We start from the raw sequence: 20851 nt of genomic DNA, 5'->3' as shown, positions 1-20851 counted from the left end.
GGCACCAGAACCCCGGGGCCTTGGCCGGATTTGCTGACGCGTCCGTTCTCAACCTGAGCCCCCAGCCCAGCCGCTAACAGCCGGGCCGTTTGGGGGGGCCCGGGCCCCAAGTCCGTGCCGGGGCCGCAGTGATGTGAACTGACAACGGCGGCTTGGCGAGGCTAAAAGCGTGAAAATGATCAAGGCCCGCGGGTCGCCTGTGATCATTAGGGGGCTCTTTGATGGGGCCGCCCGCTCGGGGACCGGGAACAATGAGCTCATTCAGCCCGGGGAAGGCTGCAGCCAGGCCCCCGCTCCCAAGCCAGCCAGCCCGGGCCCGGAGAACTCACCACCCTAATGAATTCCAACTGGATCAGCTCCCCTCCCGCCCCCATTTACCGGCACCTTCCCGGCCCATCCCCACGGCAGGGCCCTGGCACCACTGCCGGGCACTGCCTTAATGAATTCAGCCGTTTGTGTGTCCCCCAGCATGGGAAAGCACGGCCCCGGCCCCCCCTGGGGCACTGTATATATACAACGCCATTCGCCCCGGGACTCATTGTTCCCCTGTCAGCTCCAGAGCACGCAGCGGTGGAGACGAGGAGCGAGGGGGGGACCCCAGCTCCCGGCCCAGCGGCCAGGCAGGCAGAGGGGAAGAGCCGGCCCAGAACCAGCGTAGTGTTCCCACCTGCCACACCATGCTGCTGCCGCTGGTCTGCCTCCTGCAGCTGACGGCTGGCGCCCCTGTGGGCAAGGAGCTTCACCAGGTGCCAGCCAGCGTCCTGCAAGGTGAGTGCGGGCACCGGTGGGGCACCAGTCCCTGCTCAGCCCAGGCAGAGCCCCACCGGGCAACCAGGCTCCAGGCAAGGGGCTCGTTTGTGGCCAGGGGGCTTTGCTTACAGGATTGGTGCAGCTGCCAAGGAGGTGTGTGTGTGGGGGGCTAGGTCTGGGAACCAGGCCTCCCGGGTCCCGTTCCTGGCTCTGGGAGGGGAGTAGGGTCTAGTGGTTAGAGCAGGGGGGGCTGGGAATCAGGATTCCTGGGTCCCGTTCCTGGCTCTGGGAGGGGAGTAGGGTCTAGTGGTTAGAGCAGGGGGGGCTGGGAGCCAGCACTCCTGGGTCCTATATTCCCAGCTTTGTCTGCTGCTCATTTGGGACAGTGGGCAAACCCCTTCGCGGTCCCCGTCCCCCCCGGGGATCCCCGGGGCCGTGTGGTTCATTGCAATGGCTCGGGGCTCCCATCCTGGTGGGTTTCATGGTGGCCGCCCTGGGCTTTTTGCAGGGGCTGGTCAGGCCCGTGGGGGGCACTGCTGGGAGCAGGAAGGGCCGAGGGGAAGATGTGTGGGGGAGGGAGCTGGCCCCACCCTGCATGCACCTGTTGGCTTTTGCAGAGTAATCGAAAATACAAGGTCCGGGGTGGGCTCATCCCTGAACCTCAGCCACTGCAGCCAAACCCTGCCTTGCTCCTTGGGTGGGAATTCCCAGGCGAAGGGGCGGGCGGAGCCCCTCATGGGGAGCCTTGGATTGGCCCTTGGGGTCCCGGGCCGTGCTCTGAGGTAGCTCCTGGGAACCTGAGCGCCCCTGTAAAAGGCAGTGGACTCTCACTGACACAAACACACGCAGGCCACCCCCCAGAGCAAGCCCGCAATGCATCACTGCTCATGCAACCCACTAATGCAACTACACACAATGCAAACACAACCCCTCTCCCCATGCAAATACTCCCCTGCAAACACACGCATGCATCCGGTGACGGGTTGGATCACAGAAACCCCCTTGGGAGCTACCAACCGATGTGCCAAGACTACCCCTGCTCCTGTTTTCCCTGCCAGCTCAGGACTCCAGCACCCTGTCTTGCTGAGCCAGACACTCCCGTCTGCTCCAACACAGACCCAGGGTCTGAATCACTTGTCCCAAAGCTGCAAGTTTACCTGAAAACAGCTCGCAGTAGTGTGCTTGTCTTTAGCACTCAGATGCCCAACTCCCAATGGGGTCTAAACCCAGATAAATCCATTTTACCCTGCATAAAGCTTATGCAGGGCAAACTCATAAATTGTTCACCTTCTATAACACTGATAGAGAGATATGCACAGTTGTTTGCTCCCCCAGGTATTAATACATACTCTGAGTTAATTAATAAATAAAAAGTGATTTTATTAAATACAGACAGTAGGATTTAAGTAGTTCCAATTAGTAACAGAACGAAGTAAGTCACCAAGCAAAATAAAATAAAATGTGCAAATCTATGTCTAATCAAACTGAATACAGATAATCTCACCCTCAGAGATGCTTCAGTAAGTTTTTTCTCAGGCTGGACACCTTCCAGGCCTGGGCACAATTCTTTCCCCTGGTACAGCTCTCATTCCAGCTCAGGTGATAGCTAAGGGATTCTTCATGATGGCTCCTCTCCCTCTTTTTGTTCTCTTCCACCCCTTTATATATCTTTTGCATAAGGTGGGAACCCTTTGTCCCCTTGGGTTGCCCCCCCCACTGGAAAAACACCAGGTTAAAGATGGATTCCAGGTCAGGTGACATAATCACATGTCACCGCAAGACTTCATTACCCACTTGCCAGCACACAGGTAAACACAGCCATCTGCAGACAATGGTCCTGGTTAATGGGAGTTATTAAGATTCCAAACCACCATTAATGGTCCACACTTTGCATAATTACACTAGGCCCTCAGAGTTATATTTCATATTTCTAGTTTTAGATACAAGAGTGGTACATTTATACAAATAGGATGACCACACTCAGTAGATTATAAGCTTTGTAATGATACCTTACAAGAGACCTTTTGCATGAAGCATATCCCAGTTACATTATATTCACTTATTATCATGTTTTTATAAAACCATATAGACTGCACAATGTCACACACTCCTCAATGCAATCCCCAAGGCACCCCCTCCATGCAAACAACCCCCCAATGCACACACCCCATTGCCAATGCAACGCCCCCCCAGTGCAAATGCATATCCAACCCCGGCTGGAGGGGCAGGGCACCTTCCCTGCAGTGAGTCTGCTTGCTAAGCACCGTGCCCTGTGCCCAGCACATGCCCGTGTTGTGGCGCGAAGCCCTGACAAGCCCATTGTCATTTGGGGGGCGGAGGGTGCCCAGACAGGCTGAACCGGGTCCCAAGCTCAGCTCTCCCCCACTCCCACAGCCTGGCACTCGGTACTCAGCCTCTACAGGCCTGGAAGCGGCTGGCCTGAAACCCGGGCACCACGCCCTGCCGCAGGGGAGCGCCCTGTGTGTCCGACCTGCAACGCACACAATGCACACGAGGGAGCCAGGACTCCATGGTCCTATTCTCCGCTTTGCCACGTGCCCACCTGGGACCATGGGCAAGCCCCTTCACTCTCTGTGTGCCAGCTTGCCCCAGGATGAGGGTGGGCCCCACCTCGGGACCCCCTGGGGCAGCGTGGCTCCACACACATGCTCTGTGAGGCTCAGGCACAACAGGGGAAAGACCCTCCTTGCTGGCTCCTTGCTGCCTGGGAGGCACATGGCTTCACGACTCCTGCTTGGCTCGCCAGCTGGAATGCCATTGCCCCGGAGCGCCGGTGGGGGGGCTCCCATCACCCGCTGCCCCTCACCGCCAGGCATGGGACGGGATCCCACCCAGTGGGGACAGTAACCACACAACTGCCTGAGCCCTGACGGGGAGAGACAGGCCCCACGCCAGGGCGAGCCAAACCCAGGCAGAGGGATCCCCATACACAGGATTGGACTGGGGCCAGCTACTGCAGGAGAGGCCGAGGCGGGCAGGAGGACCCAGCTCACCCCCACATTTTGGGGAGGGATAGCTCAGTGGTTTGAGCATTGGCCTGTTAAACCCAGGGTTGTGAGTTCAATCCTTGAGGGGGCCATTTAGGGATCTGGGGCAAAAATCTGTCTGGGGCTTGGTCCTGCTTTGAGCAGGGGGTTGGACTAGATGATCTCCTGAGGTCCCTTCCAACCCTGAGATTCTATGATCTCCCCAGCTGCTCGGGCCTGGCATTGTCCCGCTTTGGTCTGTTCCCTGCACTCCAGGCCCTCAGTCACATAGAGGCCCAATGGGGAGAAGAGGGGTGGAACTGTGCTCTGGGATCCCCCTGTCTGGGGGGGGCGTGGCCAGGGGCAGGGAGAGGGCGTGGCTGAGGTGCAGCGGAAGCGAGAACAGCCCCAAGGGGAGGCAAGGGGGCTTGGAGCCGCCCTCCCGGCCGAAGGGGCTGGCAGTCAGGGCCATGGGCTAGGGCTGACCAGGCTCCTCTCTCTCTCTCTGCAGCACTGTCCAGCCGGGGGACGCTGGTCCTAGAGGCCGCCCTGAAGAGCGCCCTGGTGGCCCTGGAGGGGGCGCTGGCCGAGCACGAGCGGCAGCTGCGGGAGTGTGGGGAGTGTGCGCCCTGCCTCTTTGGGGACTGCGGCAACCGGAGCGGGGAGTGTGCCCGTGAGTGCCAGCCCCCCGCCCGCCCGGCCACGCACACCAGCAGCGCAGGCTGGCTGGGGGCTCCTGCACGAGGCCCCATGGCCTGTCCCCTGGTCAGTGGCAGCCCCACGGCAGGGAGGTCATTGGTGGAGCAGGCTGGGGTGACCTGCCGGAGCAGCAGTAGCCCTGCTGTTGCCTACAGCCTGTTCGCTCCAGCGAGCGCCCCTACAATAACAAACCAGCGCAGGCGGCCTCACAGCTGTCTTGGTAACACCACGCAGGGGCGAGGATGGCTAACCTGTGTGGGCAGCACCATCCCACACAGACAGCCCTACACTCCTGAGAGACCCTACAATAACAAACCCATGTGCGCGCAGCCCAGCTCTCTGGAGAGACCCTACAATAACAAACAAGGGCCGATCCAATGGGTGTTCAGACTGCACTATGGGGGAAGAACCGGAGGGAGGGCGTGAGGGTAAGGAAGGAAATTCGGCAGCATGGTGCCCTTGGCTGATAGCCCGGCCCTGTGCATGGCCTGTGGGCGGGGAGTGGGCTCCACTCTGACCTGTCTCCTCTCTCCCCAGCCCCGGAGGCCCCTCTGGCTCCCCTGCCCAGCTGCCAGGCTGTCCTGGAAGCCCAGGCTACCCCGGAGCAGGCCGAGAGGAACTGGGCACTGAGCAAGGCGTGTGCCCCGTACCAGCGCCTGTGCCCCGCTGACGCCCTGAGCCCTGACGCCTGCGTCCGGCTGATGGCCGGGCACTGCCAGCTGCGCCTGCAGGAGTGCAGTAGGTGCCAGCCCAGATCGGGGGCACGGGGTGGGTGGGTGAAGCCCAACCTCAGCTCAGTGGAGTTCACCAAGCAGGGGGATGGCCCACCTGGTCTCTGGCTAAGTGACGCCAGCCCCAGCCCCTCCCCCTGCCCGGGGGTCACCCACTGGGGTTAAGCTCATCCCCCCACAGCACCCCTAGCCCAGGAGCTGGTGCCGAATGTGGCTTGGCTCCCATCTCTCCCCTGGCCTGCTGTGCCAACCGCCACCCTCAGCTGCACCCACAGGGGGCGCCGCTGGGCAGCACAGGGCTCTCCGCCGCCCCTTTGGGCTGCGCCCACAACGCTAGGCTCAGCTTGGGCTGGTTTGATGGCGGGATCTCACAGGAGACCCTACAATAACAAACAGGGAGCCCGGACAACTGGGCAATGCTGCTGGGCGAGTGACCCGCGGTGCACAGTGCAGGGAAAACAGGCCCAGATCAGGCCCCAGCACTGGGCTCTGGTGCCCACTGCTCTGCCCCGCAGCCCCATCCCCTCCTAGAGGGATGGCGCCAGGGCAAACACCCCCCTGCCCCCACCCACAGATGGGGCAGAGCGAGGGAGCCTCTAGGTCCCAGGCTGTCACAGCTCCTCCCCAGTTGGACGACCCCAGCCCACTGAGTAGCTGGGTTTCGCTCCTGGGAGACCCTACAATACACAAACCACTGTGAGCAGCCCCCACGCTCTCAGGAGACCCTATAATAACAAACACCAAATGGCAGGGAAATCCCAGCCCGGGCAGGAGGCTGATTTCCGCAGCCCTGGGGGGCTGTGAAGGGGCCCAGCCGGGGGGTGGGTGGGGAGTGCAGGAGGCCCCGGCATACAGGTGGCATGTGTGCCCGGCAGCGTGGCCTATCCCTCGGGTCTCGTATCCCTGCAGGGCTGCAGAGCAACATGGATGATATGAACGGCCTCTCGGACCAGCCGGCACCAGGTCAGTCTGCAGCTGCTCCAGGGGTTTGGGGCCACACCCCATCCCAGGTGTGTGGTGGGCGCAGGAGCGAGGGCTGGGCATCGCCCTGCTGCCAGGCAGGGACATGCCTTCCCATGTGCCCCAGCTTCAGCGACACGTGGCGATGGGGCAGAGGCCCCATGGGGGCAGGGGTAGCTGCCCCGTTGGGTTCACCCTGGATGGGCACAGCTTGCTGAGCTCCTCATACCCTCTACCCACTCTGCCAAGCTTGCATGGGGCCACAGTGCCACCCCTCAGCCCTCGCTGCCTGCGTGGGCACCGAGGTCGGTGTCGGCAACTGGCAGGACTATAAGGGAGCCCGCAGCTGCCCCAGGACATAGCTGTGTGAGTATCTGGCCCACACGCGCACGCACCGTGCAATGCATCTCCAGCACACGCACACACACACCGTGCAGTGCATCCCCGGCACAGACACACGCACCGTGCAGTGCATCCCCGGCACAGACACACAGGCGCCGTGCAGTGCATCCCTGGCACAGACACACGCGCCGTGCAGTGCATCCCCGGCACAGACACACACGCACTGTGCAGTTCATCCCCGGCACGCGCACACACGCACTGTGCAGTGCATTCCTGACGTGCACACACACACACACACGCCTTGTTATTAAGCACTCCTGGCATTAAGCATGACAGCTCCACAGACAGGCCATTCCACTCCAGCTCCCAGCCCCAGGCTGGACCCAGCCCTGTTAAAGGAACAGACGCTCTAACCCGCCTAGTTTGGGCCTGGAGAGGGGCCCAAGGTTGGGCCCTTGGTGGCACCCAAGAATATTGGGGCCCAACTGAGCCTCTTGTCTCATGAAACATGTAGCACAAGGATAGCAGGGGGCTGCGGGTCGGGAGTGAGGGGCATTGGCAGAGCTGGGGGGGCAGGGCTGGGCTGGCAGGGGGCTGCGGGTCGGGAGTGAGGGGCATTGGCAGAGCTGGGGGGGCAGGGCTGGGCTGGCAGGGGGCTGCAGGTCGGGAGTGAGGGGCATTGGCAAAGCTGTGGGGGAACCTCCTCCCTCCCCCCCATCCGATCTCTTCTCTCTCTCTCTCTCTTCCTCCCCAGGGACGTGTGGCCGGGGGGTGGTGGCACCCAATGCCACAGCAGCCAAGGGCAAGATTGTGGGGGGCAGCGTGGCCCCGCGGGGCGCCTGGCCCTGGCTGGTCTCGGTGCGGCTCGGCGGGGAGCTGATGTGTGGCGGGGTGCTGGTGGGGGCCACCTGGGTCCTCACGGCTGCGCACTGCTTCGCCGGGTATGGCTGGGGCTAGTCCCAGGGGGTGCGGAGCGAGGGCATCTCCCATGGGAGCACTGAGGGCAGCTGGCTGGTGCCAGCCCAGGGCAGAGACGGGCTGGGCTGCCCCAGCCACAGGGCACGGCCCCTGTGCAGCTCGGCTCCCAGGGGCAATGGGGCAGCCGCCCCCTCACCACGCCACCCTGCCCAGCCACTGCTCGGGCCTAGCCCTGCTGCCCCCGGATGGGGGGAAGGTGCCTGGCGCAGGGCAGCTGAGCCCCAGGGCGGGGAGCCCCAGGGGCCAGCTGGCAGAGGTGCCTGGGGCCAGATCCCCTGTGGGGGGAGCGGGAGAGGGCCTGGCTCTGCCTGTGTCACGGAGTCCCCAGGCGATGCTCTGGAGCTGCTCCCCACAAAGCCGGTCAGGACTTTGGGGAGCCTCCTCTCCCTTGGAGCAGATTGTCTCCAGGGCAAGAAGCTCACACGGCTTCACCTTCCTGGGTCTGACCTTGGAGCATTCAGCATCCTCTGCCCCTCGGTGCGCTTCCCACAGCGAGTCCGCCCAGGCGGGGTCCTGGGGAAGCCAGAGGGTCCTGTACCCCCACTTCGCAGTCCGACGTGACTCTCAGCCAGCCAGTAAAACAGAGGTTTATTAGATGACAGGAACACGGTCTAAAACAGAGCTTGTAGGTACAGAGAACAGGACCCCTCAGCGAACCAGACAACCCCATCTGCACTCATTCCCCGTAACCCAGCCAGCTCCAAACTGAAACCCCCTCCAGCCCCTCCTCTCTGGCCTTTGTCTCTTTCCCGGGCCAGGACGTCACCTGATCTTTTTGTTCACCTTTAGCTATTCCCTTGCAGGGGGGAAAGGGCCCCAGCCATTTGTTGCCAGGATACAGAGTGTCGGCCATTTATGCACACTGGAGACTTAAGAAATGCATAGGGGAAACTGAGGCACTCACACAGTATTCAGAGGAAACATTAAGAACAGTCCCACTTCGTCACAGCCTGCCCCCCCTCATTCCCTGCTCCACCCCCTCGCAGGAACCGCAATGAGCTGGCCTGGACGGTGGTGGTGGGGGACTACGATCTCGCCAAGTGGGACGAGGGCGAGCAGGTGCTGCCCGTCAACCGCATCATCACCCACCCCAAGGTAAGAGGAGGGCCCCCCAGCATGTCCCCCACCTGCCTGCCCCAGGCGCCTGTGCCCAGCGGGCCACCTGCCCCCCTGCCCTCCCGAGGCCCCGACTGCCCCCAGTATCCCAATCCCCCAGCACCCTGACCACCCCCCACTCCCTGACCCCCTGCTCCTCTCCCCCACAGTTCAACCCCAAGACCTTCCACAGCGACATGGCGCTGCTGGAGCTGGGGCGCCCGGTGGCCCCCTCGGCATGGCTGAGCCCGGTGTGCCTGCCCGACGGTCCCGAGGAGCCCGGCCCAGGGACGCCCTGCTACATCGCCGGCTGGGGGTCCCTCTACCAAGGTAGGTGGGGGGCGGGGCCGGGGCCAGTGCCGCCCAGCGCTCTCCTGCGCCCCCTGCTGGCGGGCCCCCTGCCGGGGCAGTGGGGGTTGGTCCAGGCGCTTTCCCTGCCGGAGCAGTGTCCTCTGGAGGCCAGTGGGCCCCAGCGACCCGGACGTCTCCCCAAAGCTGGGACAGGGCATCTGGCATCTCAGCCAACCCAGCAGCCAGGTGCTGCCCTGGGCCAGCCCCGGGTGCTGCCCTCGCGCCCCCAGCACGGCTCCTATCAGCCCGGCCCGCAGCGGGGATGGCCCTGGCGCTCCAGACGGGTTGGGGATGGCTCCCTGCTGCCCGGGCGCTAGGCCCAGGCACCACAGGGGTGGGGGGCACAGTGGGGGCAGCAGCCCCCTCCCATGACTTGCTCTTTGCCCTGGCAGAGGGGCCATCGGCCGAGGTGGTGATGGAGGCTCGGGTGCCCGTGCTGAGCCAGGACGCCTGCTGCAGCGCGCTGGGCAAGGAGCTGCTCACCAATGCCATGTTTTGCGCCGGCTACTTGGCCGGCGGCATCGACTCCTGCCAGGTAACGGCTGCGGGGGTCCCAGGGTGAGGAGGGGGTGCCCCCCCCCCGCAGTGGGCCAGGCATAGAGTAGCCAGTCCCAAGGCCGGCTGTACCACTGCGGTCCACCACTGCGATCCACACACCAGGCTGGAATCCCTCCACTGGGCGTGACCTGGTGGCAGAGCCAGGCATGGGGGGGGCTGCCTGGCTGGGGCAGGGCAGAGCAGGGGGGCTCCCTTAATCTTAACCATTTAGGAGCCCAGGACTCCTAGGTCCTATTGCTGGCTCAGCTGCTGGCCAGGGCCTGCCCGGCTCCGTGACTCAGTTTACCCTCTACCCAAAGTGGCCAATGGCCGGCTGGGGCTGGGTGGAGAGGGGCTTCCTAGGCCAAGTGCTCCTGGGGGACCTTAGAGCTGGTCCCTGCTTTGCCCACCCCTGCCCATGCTTCGTGCCAGCCTGTGGCTGCTTCTCCCCCAGGGAGATTCGGGCGGGCCCCTGACGTGCCAGGAGTCCGGGTCGCAGCAGTCCGTGCTGTACGGCATCACGTCATGGGGGGACGGCTGTGGGGAACAGGGCAAGCCGGGCGTGTACACCCGCGTGACGGCCTTCGCCGACTGGATCCGCCGCCAGATGGACAGTGAGTGCCATGGCCGGCTTGGCAGCAGGGCTGCGGAGGGCACACTCCAGGGCAGAGCAGCCTGAACCCCATGGAGGAATGGGCATTGGCTCGCTGGGACCGGGCACTGCAGGGCACCATCAGCCATAGGGGGGAAGGGGGCCCAGATGGCAGTGCCAGGGCAGGGAACTGAGCCACTAGGACACCTGAGTGTCTGTAAGCAGGATAGGAGGATGTGGTGGGGCAACGCCCGGGAGTCCCACAGGGGGTGGTGCCAGTGGTCCCCCCTGGGGAGGGCTGGGGCAGCATCCGAGGGTCCCCCAGGGGAGGGGTGGGGCGGTGCCCAGGGATGTGGCCCTTTCTCTCTGTCCCTGACACCTAGCCCCTTGCTCTCCCCAGAATCACCCGAGAGCAGAGAGCCCACCTGCTTCGAGCTGCTGGCCGCATCCCAGCTGCCCGGCGAGCGCCAGCGTGCTGAGCTCGCCCACCTGTGCTCCTTCTATGCCCAGTCGTGTGCCCCGCCCCAAGGCCAGGCTGCTTGTGCCCGGGTCGCCGAGGAGACCTGCAGGATGAAGAGGAGGAGATGTGGTGAGTGGCGCTGGCCGGGAGGGGCTGGGCGCTGCCCGGGCGCAGAGCCTGTGGGCTGGGGGGCATCGGGCTGGGAGGCCTGGGACACACACCCTGAGCTCTTGGCGTGATCCATGGCCCAGGGACTCTGACCCTCAGCACTCGTCAGGCCTCAAGCTTATGCCCACAAACTGGGACCAATCCCTTGCCTCCCGAGGTCAGAACTACCCTCTGTTGCACCCACCCTGCAGATGGGGCCGCCCGAGGGAAGGGTGCGGGGAGCAGAGCAGGGCCAGGGGGTGAGATTGGGGTCCTATAGCTAATGGGGTGGCTGATAACGTGCTGTAGGGGCTGAGCAGGACAGGGAGGGCACACAGGGTGCCCCAGGCCCAGGCCACGCAGCTAAAGGGACAAGGGCCTTGCTGAGTGAGGGCAGTGCCAGCTGCTCTATGGGCCCAGGCTCCGGGGGCACTGGGGGACATCCCGCTAACACCCGGATGTAACGATACTGCCTCTGGCGGGACACCACTGAGATACCAATTCAGGACAAATTGCTTAGAGCAGGGCAGTGACAGCCCAAGACTGGGGTTGCTTTGCACACCAAGGCAAACCAAACCAGCCAAACAGAGAAGACTTTGGTTTTACCCCACTGGCTAACCATAAGTCTGTCACGGACTCACAGGTCATGCCCACTCGTGGCCCCGTGCGGTCCGTGGGTGGGGGGTGCCCCTTTCAGTGAGACAGCCCTTCCCGGGGGTCCACTCTCTCTTGGGGTTAAGTCCCTCCACATCCTGAAGGTGCACCTCTCTGAGCCTTAGCACGTCTGTCTCTGCCGTGGGCCCCCTCAGGGAGTCCACTCGCTCTGGATCCCCGGGGCCTCCACCCCCCGAAGGGGACGATACAACCCTGTTCTCTAGACCGGAGTGACTCTCAGCCAGCGTAAACCAGGAGGGTTTATTAAGAGTTGAACACAGCACAGGAAACTCTCAGGTCCTCAGGCCTGGCCTCCCTCAGCACAGCACATCCCAGTCTCCCCTGCATCCAGGTGGGCTCTGCCTGCTCCCCCTCTCCAGCCCAGAGCCCCCCTGCTTCCCAGCTGGGCATCTGATACCCCCGGCCCCAAGCCCCGCCTCTGTCCATTGTCTTCTCTCCAGGTAAACAGATCGCCTGGGCCTCCTCTCCCCTCTTCTGTCCTCTGGCCCCTCTGGCTGGAACTGGCTGGTCAGGTCACCGGGGTCCTCTCTTTATAGCCCATTGTCCTCCCATTGGCCAGAACCGACTGTGACTCCTGAGCTGGTCTCCGGGTCGTTAGGTCACCAGTCGCTGGGGTGTCCATCCTCCAGGCCATCGGCTGGGGTCCCAAGTTCCCTCTCCGGTCCTCTGCAACAACAACTCCCTCTCCCATCACCTCGTTAAACCAGTAACACCCAGGGAAACTCAGTCCCACCCCCTCTGCATGCAAACCATTGGAAAAACAAGGAAAAAACAAGACAATCCCCCACTTCATCACAAAGTCATACAAGCAATTCCCTTAGACACTCCAGTTTCCCAGTATCACCACCAGTGCCACTCGTTATGGAGATGACTGGTTATGAAAACCAATACCCTTGTAAAAGAAAGAGGTTCTCCTGATCCTAAAGGACCAAACCCCAGAGCCAGGTCAAGTGATAAGTTAGATCTTACCCAAAATACACGCTTATAGCCAATTCTTATTAACTAAACTAAAATTTATTAAAAAAGAAAAGAGAGAGAGTGTTGGGTAAAAGATCAATATACAGACAGACTTGAGTTCAATTCTTGAGGTTCAGGTAGTTGCCAAAAGTCCTTTTAGAAATAGTCCACAGGTTATAGTCCAATGTCCATATTCAGGGTGACAAAGCAAATCTGAGATGAAGGATTGGTGTCCCAGGATTTTTATACATCACCAGCAGCCTTTTGGCCTGAGAAAACAATAGGCTTAACTTTCCTTCTCCTAAACATCATGGCAATTAGCACAGGGTAATTTATCCATTAAACAGTTCAGATACAGGTTACCACAACCTTCAAAGGTTTTTAAGGTCAGGCTTGACAAAGCCCTGGCTGGGATGATTTAGTTGGGAATTGGGGTCCTGCTTTGAGCAGGGGGTTGGACTAGAACCTCCTGAGGTCCCTTCCAACCCCGATATTCTATGATTCAAAGAGACATAGCGCCAATAATACTATTTCACTCAAGTGTCTTCCTAAATGGTAATACTCCTTTTTTTGATCTTTGAATCCAAGCTATAGCAATAGACAAGACTTGTTTGCTTACATCCCAAGACCTGAGCAAACAGCTCCCCTTCTACCTCTAACAATGCGGCTGCATTTCAAAGCTCTATTCATTTACAGATCTTCCTAACTAGTCTTTAAAGTTCGGCCCCGGGTCAGGTCAGTCTGGGAGGTAATTAACTCTTTCTGGCCCTGTCACCTTCCAATGAGATATTACATTACACTCATAACGTCACACCCGTTCCTCACAGAGCTGCGCTCCTACGCCCAGATGCTGCTGGATTTCCTGCGCCGGGCCGAGGAGTTCTTCCGAAACCAGGTGGACTTCGCCTTCTTCACCCACACCCTGCCCCGCTTCATGGAGCAGCTCTACGGGCATCTCTTCCCTGTCCGGGCTCGCCGGGCCACCGCAGGTACCTGCCCCACAGATCTGCCATCCCCTAGATCTCCCACTCCAGGGACCACCATCCCCCCTGTATCTCCCACCTCCCCCGTCCGGGCCACGACAGGGACCCTCGCATCCCCCCATCCCAATCTCCTACCCGGGCCATGTCAGGGACCCCCATCCCCCTGGATCTTCCACCTCCCCCAGCTGAGCCATGGCAGGGAGGGACCCCCCCCGCCAGATCTCCCACATCCCCCGGCCAGGTCATGCCAGGGACCTCCATCACCCCGATCTCCTTCCTCCGCCACCCAGGCCACACCAGGGACCCCTGCCACCTGGGTCTCCTACCTCCCCAGGCCATGGCAGGTACCTGCCCCGCAGATTTCCCCCATCCAGAACATGGCAGGGACCCCTGCCCCCTGGATTTCCCACCTCCCCCGCCCTTGCCACGGCAGGGACTCCCGACCCAGACCCCCCATATCCTGCCTCTGGATCCCCACATCCCAGCTCTGTGCCCGCACGGGGATATAGGGGGACCCACTCGCTCTGCTTAGGGAACCTTGATCCCACCCCCAACCTCCACTGGGGGCTTTGGAGGCACTCCCAGTATGGGCTCCCCAATTGCCTCAGCTACAGCCTGGCCCCTCCTGTCCCTCCTCAGCGCTGCCGGCTGCCCCCCCACCCCCACAGCCTGCACAGGGGCTGTCTCACCCCATGGCTGGGCCGGTGCTGGGGCACCAGGCCAGCTCCCTGGCACACGCCCAAAGCAGCATGGCCTCTACTTGCCCCACCCGCTGCCAGCCCCCCACCCTGCCCCACACGCCCCCCAACTCCCTGCTGCCGAGACTGAATCCTGTATCGTCCCCCCAGGGCAGGGGGCCGAGGGGCAGGCAAGCCCTGAAGAACTCCCGAGCGCCCCCAGCAGGTAAAGCCAGTCCCAGGGCTGGGCGGGGCCCGTCGTGAGATCAGGGAGGGGGGAAGAGGTGCCAGCCATGGGGCGAGGGAGTGGGGGGAGGCGGGAGGGCAGGGCCAGACGTGGGACTCGGGATCAGGGGCTGTGGGGGGAAGAGGCCTGTTGTGGTTTGGGGGGGACAGACTGTGGGGCTCAGGCCAGTGCCAGGGTCCAGGGGTCATGTGTCATCCCTCCCTCACTCCAGACATCCCCGCACAGCCAGCCGGCCACGGGAGCCAGGCTCCGCGGCAGGCACGGTCCCACCAGGCTGGGCATGTGAGGGTGGAATTGACTTGAAGGGGGGCAATAGAGGGTTTGGCTGCAGGGTTACAGTCCCCTGGGCTGGTGCTGTCTGGCGCATCCCAGGGTCTGCTGGGACACCCTCCCCCCCGCAATGCTGCATCTCCCTGCCCCTCACCCTGCCCCTTGTCGCAGGACCCAGCCCCCACCCTTCTTGGCGCTGTTCCAGGCCGTGGGCCCCACGCTGGAGGACTGGGTGGGGGAGCTGAGCGCCATGGCTGGGGGCGACATGGCCCCCCCAGCTCCTGCACTGGCCGCTGGGCAACTCCGTGGGGAGGAGCAGCTCTTCCTGCAGGTAAGGGGGCGGGGGCTCTGATTGGGGCAGGGGGACCCCCAGCCTCTCCAAAGAGGGCAGCACTGCAGCCTGAGGATGCCCCTGGGCACCTGCCCCCCCCACTCAGCTGGACCCCAAATCCAGCCCCCGCAGGCTGCCAAGACCCTAACCTTGGGGCAGGAACAGCTGTAAATCCCACCTGACCCCAGCACCCCCCACCTGACCCTGGGACCCCATCAATCCACCCCCTCCCTGCCTGACCTCAGCACAGATCCCCACACTCCCCCACCCCCACAGCTCCTTCCTGACCCCATCTTCCCCCCCACCTCATCTATCCCCAGCACAGGTCCCATCCTTCATCCCCACCCCTTTCCTGACATCTCTGGCCCAGCCCCCAGGCCCCACAGCCGCAGGGAGCCCCCTGCTCCCATAGCGCCCAGCACTACCTGGGGTCGGTGTCGCTGGCATTGCCAACGGGTGCCCTCTGTGGCCCAGGCGGGCCCAGCTCACACAGCCCCGCTCACTCCCTGCGTCTCTCCGGTTCAGCAGGCCGAGGGGGCAGTGGAGGCGCTGAAGGGGCACGGCTGGGCCTTTCTCCAGCGGCTGCGGGCTGAGCTGGGGGCCCGAGGAGCAGGGCCCCTGCCGGGAGCTGCCTCCCCGCTGAACCGTAAGTGCTTGCGGCAGGGTGAGGTGGGGGCATGTCTTGGGGCGCTCGCCCCAGCTAGTTACTCGCATGGGGGCGGGGGGTGCAAGGCACAGCTGTGCCCGGTTAGATCTGCCATGGCATTGCCCTGCCTCATGCCACCGGGCCTGGCCCTGGACTGTGCAGCCTGGCCTTAGATGGTCTAGGGTGCTCCAGTGCCAGCTCAGGGTGCCGTTGCATTGTGTTGCTGGGGGTGCACTAGCAGCGTATGGGGGCGGGGGGAGCCTGCCCTTTCCCCGCAGCGTGGTTGGAGCCTCTCTCTCTTTCTCTGTGGCAGGACCTGCGGCTGCTGGGGGCCCGTCCCTGCGGGCGAGGCGAGAGCTGGGGGGAGCCCTCCCCAGCGACGAGGGACCAGGCGATCGCAGAGGTATGCCCCCGCCACAGCAGTTGTGTGGCACAGGGCCCGGGCTCGCCCCCCAGGCTAAGGGGGGAGGGTTGCACTGGGACCCCTGCTGCAGCCAAGAGGTGCCTAGCCTCCACCGTGCCCTGTAGGGGCAGAGCCATATTGAGCCCACCCCTACATCCATCCTGGCAGCTGGGCTCAGCGCACAGGGCCCCGTGCCACTCGGATGAGCCCAATGCTCCCTCCAGGCCTTTCCCTCTCCAGCCCAGGAGTACGGGGCCAAGCTTACCTGTTCCCCCTTGTGGGTCAGGACCCCAGGGGTAGGGCTGTGCCAGGCTAGGGGGTTGTTAACCCCAGTGCCCTGGCCCCATGTGCCAGGTAACCCCCCTGCCCTCTTAGCTGGAAACAGGGTCTTTGCTCCCCCCACCCAATGGCTGTGTGACATTGCTGTGCACACTGGCTACCCCCCACCCCAGAGGTGGCTGCAGCGATCCTTGCCCAGCCAGTACAGCATGTCAAGCCCTTTTGGCCCCTTTGAGATGAAAGGCACCAGGGAAATGCCAGCAGTTGGGTGGCAGGGGACAGGCCCGTAGGACCAGCTCCTGGCGCTCTGACGCTCCACCAGCCGGGGGATTTCAGGGAGTGCTCTGACTGCCCCTCCCCTCTTTGGCACAGGCTGCCCAGGGCTGCAGGAGGCGGCGCTGCAGGTACGCGCCGTGCGGGAGCTCTACCGCTGGGTCCTGCAGGTGCCGGAGCGGGACCTGGCCATGACCTTCCAGGAGGTGAGTGAGCCATGCCCCACAGCGACACAGGGAGCTGGCCGGCCGCCGTGGGGCCACTGCTCTGGGCCAGCCCCCAGCACCACACCCTGGCTCCCACAGGGCCCCACTGGGCTGCAAGGGCTACTGCCAATGAGAGACCCACCCAACCATTCCCCCACTCCCCACATTGCCCCCCCATGCCCCTTAGCATGGCCCCATCCCCTAGCTGGGGAAGGTCTCTGTCCCCCTCCTGGTGGCGGCTCCAGGTGCCAGCTGGGGGCTGAGCCATTTAGCCTTTATCTCCGTGCAGCCTGGGTTCAAACCCCACTGCCAGAGGTGGGGCAGACGCCACCCCTCAGAGGAGCCCTTGAGTCCAGCTCCCTTCAGGGGCTATCAGCCAGCTGCACCCCACAGCTCACGCTCAGGGCAGTTCTGCCAGCCCAGGCGTTGTGCAGCCTGGAGCACCTGCCGCCCCGGGTCACTGTGCCGCTGGGGGCTCCCTCGCGGCTCTGTGCCCTCGCCCCCCCTCACACTGTTCCCCTCTCCCCACAGATCCTGGTGGACCTGGGCTCCAAGAACGCCAAGGGGCTGTACAGGGCGCGGGTCCGGGCCACAGTTGGCGGGAAAGCCACTGCCTTCCCCGCCCTGGTAGGGCTGGAGAGCGACTCGCTGTACCGCAGCATGCCCGGCCTCATCGCCTTGGCACTGGCAGCTTTGCAGACCTAACGCGGCCCCCGCTGCCCCCAGGTGGCCCCTGGTGGAGAGAGGAGAGCTGGCCGGGGGTCCCTACTCAGCGCCAGCCTGGAGACGTGGCAGCGCCAGAGCCAGGCAACGGCCGAGACCCTCAGCACAGCAAGCAGGATCCGGCCTGGCACAGCCTGTTGCCATGGAGACTGCTGGGACCTCAAAGCCAGCTCCTCACAGCAGGGCCTTCCCTAGGCAGGGGGGCAGCCAGGACTGGAGGGGTCCCCTCCACCTCCCATGTACCCTGGAGTCTGGGCCAGCCCCCCAGCTGATGCAGGGGCTCCATGGGGCTGAAATGCAGCCCCCCCCCACACCTCATGGGGCTAAGGCAAACTGCAGCTGTGTGCCCCTTGGCAGGGCAGGGCCTGGGCATGGGCAGCTAGAAAGAACAGCCTCCCCCTGGGCTTTCCTTTCTTGGCAGAGCTGGGTCCTAAAGGGCTCTAACCCTGGGCCCCCATGCCAGCCCTAGCAGCTTCAGCTCCCTGTCAAACAGCCACCAGAGGGAGCCGATTCCTTTGGGGGGTCCCCAGGCTCCCCCTTGGGGGCGCGCCTCTCGGAAGCTATTTATTTGTACAAAGAAAGGGTTATTTTTGAAATTAAATCTATGTTTTATGGTAAAGTGTCAGTAATAAACAAACCCCGCAAGGCGCCAAAGAGGGGCAGAGGGGATTTCACCCCGGGCATTGCACCCAGGGAACGCCCCCCCCACCTGGGGTTCTACCCCCCCAAGCATTTCAGTTGGGTGAGTTCCCCACCCAGGGTTCTACCAACCCCCCCATCCCGGGCATCTCAGCTGGGCGAGTCCCCCACCCAGGGTTCTACCCCTACCCCACATCTCAGCCAGGCGGGGGCCCCTCTTGGGATTCTACCCCCCCACCCCGGGCATCTCAGCCAGGGTGTGGCAGGGGGCAGCTGGTGGTCTATAGCGCCTCCAGCAGGTGGTGAGCATCCACCATTCTTCACAGGCAAACTCCCCCCAGGGGCCCTTCACAGGCTGTCTGCCCTCCATCCACACTCCCCCTGCCCCTGCTCTCACACCCCTCTCCCCAGCCTGGCTCTGCCTCCCCAGCCCCATGAGAGGGTTCCCCTCCTCCATCCTCTGGTGCTGCCTTCCGGGCTCGGGGAGCAGCTGTTAGCACCAGAGAGGTCACTTCCTCCAGGCCAAGGCCCAGCTGTCGGATGAGTGACGGAGCGTGCCGGCGCCACAGGGGCCTGCTCAGCCCGGGGGCACAGCCGCTCAGCCCTGCTGGGAATGACGCCGCTTGCCCACAGCATCAGAGACAGCATCCCCCCCCTTCCCCACCCCGAACAGCTATGTGGGCCCCTCAGTCAGCTCCTCAGGCATCCACTGCAGTCGCCTCTCACGGAGGGAGTGTGGGCTAGAAGTTAGAGCCAAGGATGGGGGGTCTAGACTCCTGGGTTCTATGGGAAGGGGTGAGCGCTAGTCAGAGTTGGGGCGTGAGAGCCAGCACTCCTGGGCTCTCCTCCCAGCTAGAGCAGGGAATGTTGCCTAGTGGTTAGAGCAGGGACTGGGCTCCAGGACTCCTGGGTTCTCTGCAGCTCTCCCAGTGACTCACTGCTCTCCTCCTTGCGCTACATGTGGGGAAAATGCAGACCTGCACCACGGGTGGGGGACTCAGGACATTAATGGCTAATACACTGAGCTCCTCCCTGGACAGGGCTGGCCGCGCAGAGCTCCGGGATTCTAGGGAAACCAGCCGGACACCTGGACCCGATTCCCCGAGGCACCCCACGCCCTGCCTGGCCAGCCAGAACCCGGCGCTGTCCATACCTGCTAGGCCAGGAGCTGGGCAGCCCCACCTGCAGGGTACAACTCAGCACCCCAGGGCCATCCACCTCCCCAAACCGCCAATTCCTCAGCACAGCAAAAACAGAGAGAAAGGTACCTACCCTGCCGCACCCCGCGCTGGCCTGATGGAGGAAGGACCCATGGGCAGCTCCCAGGGAGAGCAGGCAGGGAGCCACGCAGCCCTGCCATGCTGGCTGCCCCATCCAGCCAACCCTAGCACCATGTTGCCTTCCACCACCTCCCTGGCAGCAAGAGCTCTTTGCGATCCCAGCCCATCACCTTCCCAGGGATCCCAGTGTGGCACCCAGAATGGGCACCGTGCATGGGGGGAAGGGAGCAGGGCTCCAGGACTCCCTGGCTGGGCATGGGCATGGGCAAGGAGGTGCAGCTGGCAAGGGCCAGAGGCCAGGTGAGCCCCTTAGGCTGGCAGGTGGATGCTGCCCCAGATTTAAAGGGACAGGCAGCAGCAGGCAGGTATGCTGGGAAATGCTCCTTCAGAGCAGGAAGCACGGCCTAGCTGGACTGCTGGAAAGCCGGGAGCTCTGGGGGCTGACAGCTCTGGGGGCGAGGGCCAAGGACTGGGAGTCTGCAGGGCAATGGATCGGATCCCCACTGGGCCTGTCTCCTGTGGGTGACAGCCTGCCCTCTGACAGCCGTGGGCATTGCCCACAAAGGAGGGGGCAGGCCAAGCAGCAGGGGGCCAGGCTATCGAGGGGTGGGGCCTGCTAGGTGTTCCTCTCACCTCCTGCCAGGGCATCACACAAGGCTCTGGGCTACATGCCACATGTCAGGGAGCAATCCCACGTGGGCAGATGAGCGGGCAAGATGCCCCATGGTCCAAAGTGTGACGGGGCACACTGCTCACCACATGCAGTGCCCCCCCGCCTGGCCGTTCTGGGGATTAGCGCTGCACGGCCAGCACCCCTTCCTGCGGTTGCACTCCGCCATGCTCCATCTGCGGCTCCTCTCGTTCCAGGAGCCGCTGCTTCCTCTTTGTGTCTCAGTCCTCTGGCCGGGTCCCAAAGCCCTGCCCCATGACAGGTCTCAGGCAGTTGTCTCCGCCACAGCCCTAAGAGTGCCGCTTCCCCACAGGCCGCTAGGGGAACCCGGGCCTGCCCACTACGCTGGGCTCCAGTCCAGGGACCCTGTTTCTCCTTCTCTGGGCTCCTTCCTACAACTTCCAGTTCGTCCGCTCTGGGTGTGCCTGCTCCAACACCCTCCTTGCGGGGTGGGGGTGGGGGCTGCAGACTATTGAGCCCCCCCACCTCCAATGCATCTCCCTGTCACGGAGTATTGGGGGACTCAGGGCCCTGCACCCCCGGCTTCCTGCGATTCACCATGACTCTCAGCCAGCCAGTAAAGCAGAAGGTTTATTTTAGGGTTACCATACGTCCGGATTTTCCCGGACATGTCCGGCTTTTGGGGGCTCAAATCCCCGTCCGGGGGGAAATCCCCAAAAGCCGGGCATGTCCGGGAAAATCGGGAGGTCAGCCGGGCCCGCGGGGAGCCGGGCCGGCGGGGAGCCGGGGGAGCCGGGCCGGCGGGGAGCCGGGCCGGCGGGGCCCGCGGGGAGCCGGTCAGCTGGGCCGGTGGGGAGCCGGGGCCGGGAGCCGGGGGGTGCGCCGGGCCGCCGGCAGTGCTGGGCGGGCCGGGGGTGGTCGGCCAGGGCCGGCACCCCAGGGCCCGAGCCGACCGAGGCTGGAAACGCCGGGGGGCCAGCCTGGGCCGCGCGTCCTCCCCCC

The 20851-nt window shown here is 63.5% G+C and overlaps 1 protein-coding gene across 1 annotated transcript; it reads left to right on the top strand.

Moving 5' to 3' along the window:
* Nucleotides 1-677: 677 nt before the first annotated feature.
* On the top strand, nt 678-17853 carry PRSS56 (serine protease 56). The gene is made up of 17 exons (XM_034780540.1): nt 678-768; nt 4249-4410; nt 4974-5174; nt 6077-6130; nt 7224-7410; nt 8434-8542; nt 8713-8872; nt 9286-9428; nt 9885-10044; nt 10423-10611; nt 13089-13250; nt 14093-14147; nt 14610-14769; nt 15295-15433; nt 15729-15818; nt 16470-16576; nt 17108-17853. The coding sequence occupies exons 1-17, from the start codon at nt 678-680 to the stop codon at nt 17279-17281; spliced, it is 2343 nt and encodes a 780-aa protein (XP_034636431.1). The 3' UTR covers nt 17282-17853.
* The last annotated feature ends 2998 nt before the right edge of the window (nt 17854-20851 follow it).

The sequence above is a fragment of the Trachemys scripta genome, chromosome 9 (genome assembly GCF_013100865.1).
Source record: "Trachemys scripta elegans isolate TJP31775 chromosome 9, CAS_Tse_1.0, whole genome shotgun sequence".
Lineage (NCBI taxonomy): Eukaryota > Metazoa > Chordata > Testudines > Emydidae > Trachemys > Trachemys scripta.
This window is presented reverse-complemented; position numbering and strand designations above follow the sequence as displayed.

What these genes read in the sequence shown, in the direction of transcription:
- PRSS56 (XM_034780540.1), top strand. Translation starts at nt 678, where the DNA reads ATGCTGCTGCCGCTGGTCTGCCTCCTGCAGCTGACGGCTGGCGCCCCT. An exon ending in GCTGCGCCTGCAGGAGTGCA is followed by an intron (nt 5,175 to 6,076) that starts GTAGGTGCCAGC and finishes GTATCCCTGCAG; the next exon opens with GGCTGCAGAGCAACATGGAT. An exon ending in GCATCATCACCCACCCCAAG is followed by an intron (nt 8,543 to 8,712) that starts GTAAGAGGAGGG and finishes TCTCCCCCACAG; the next exon opens with TTCAACCCCAAGACCTTCCA.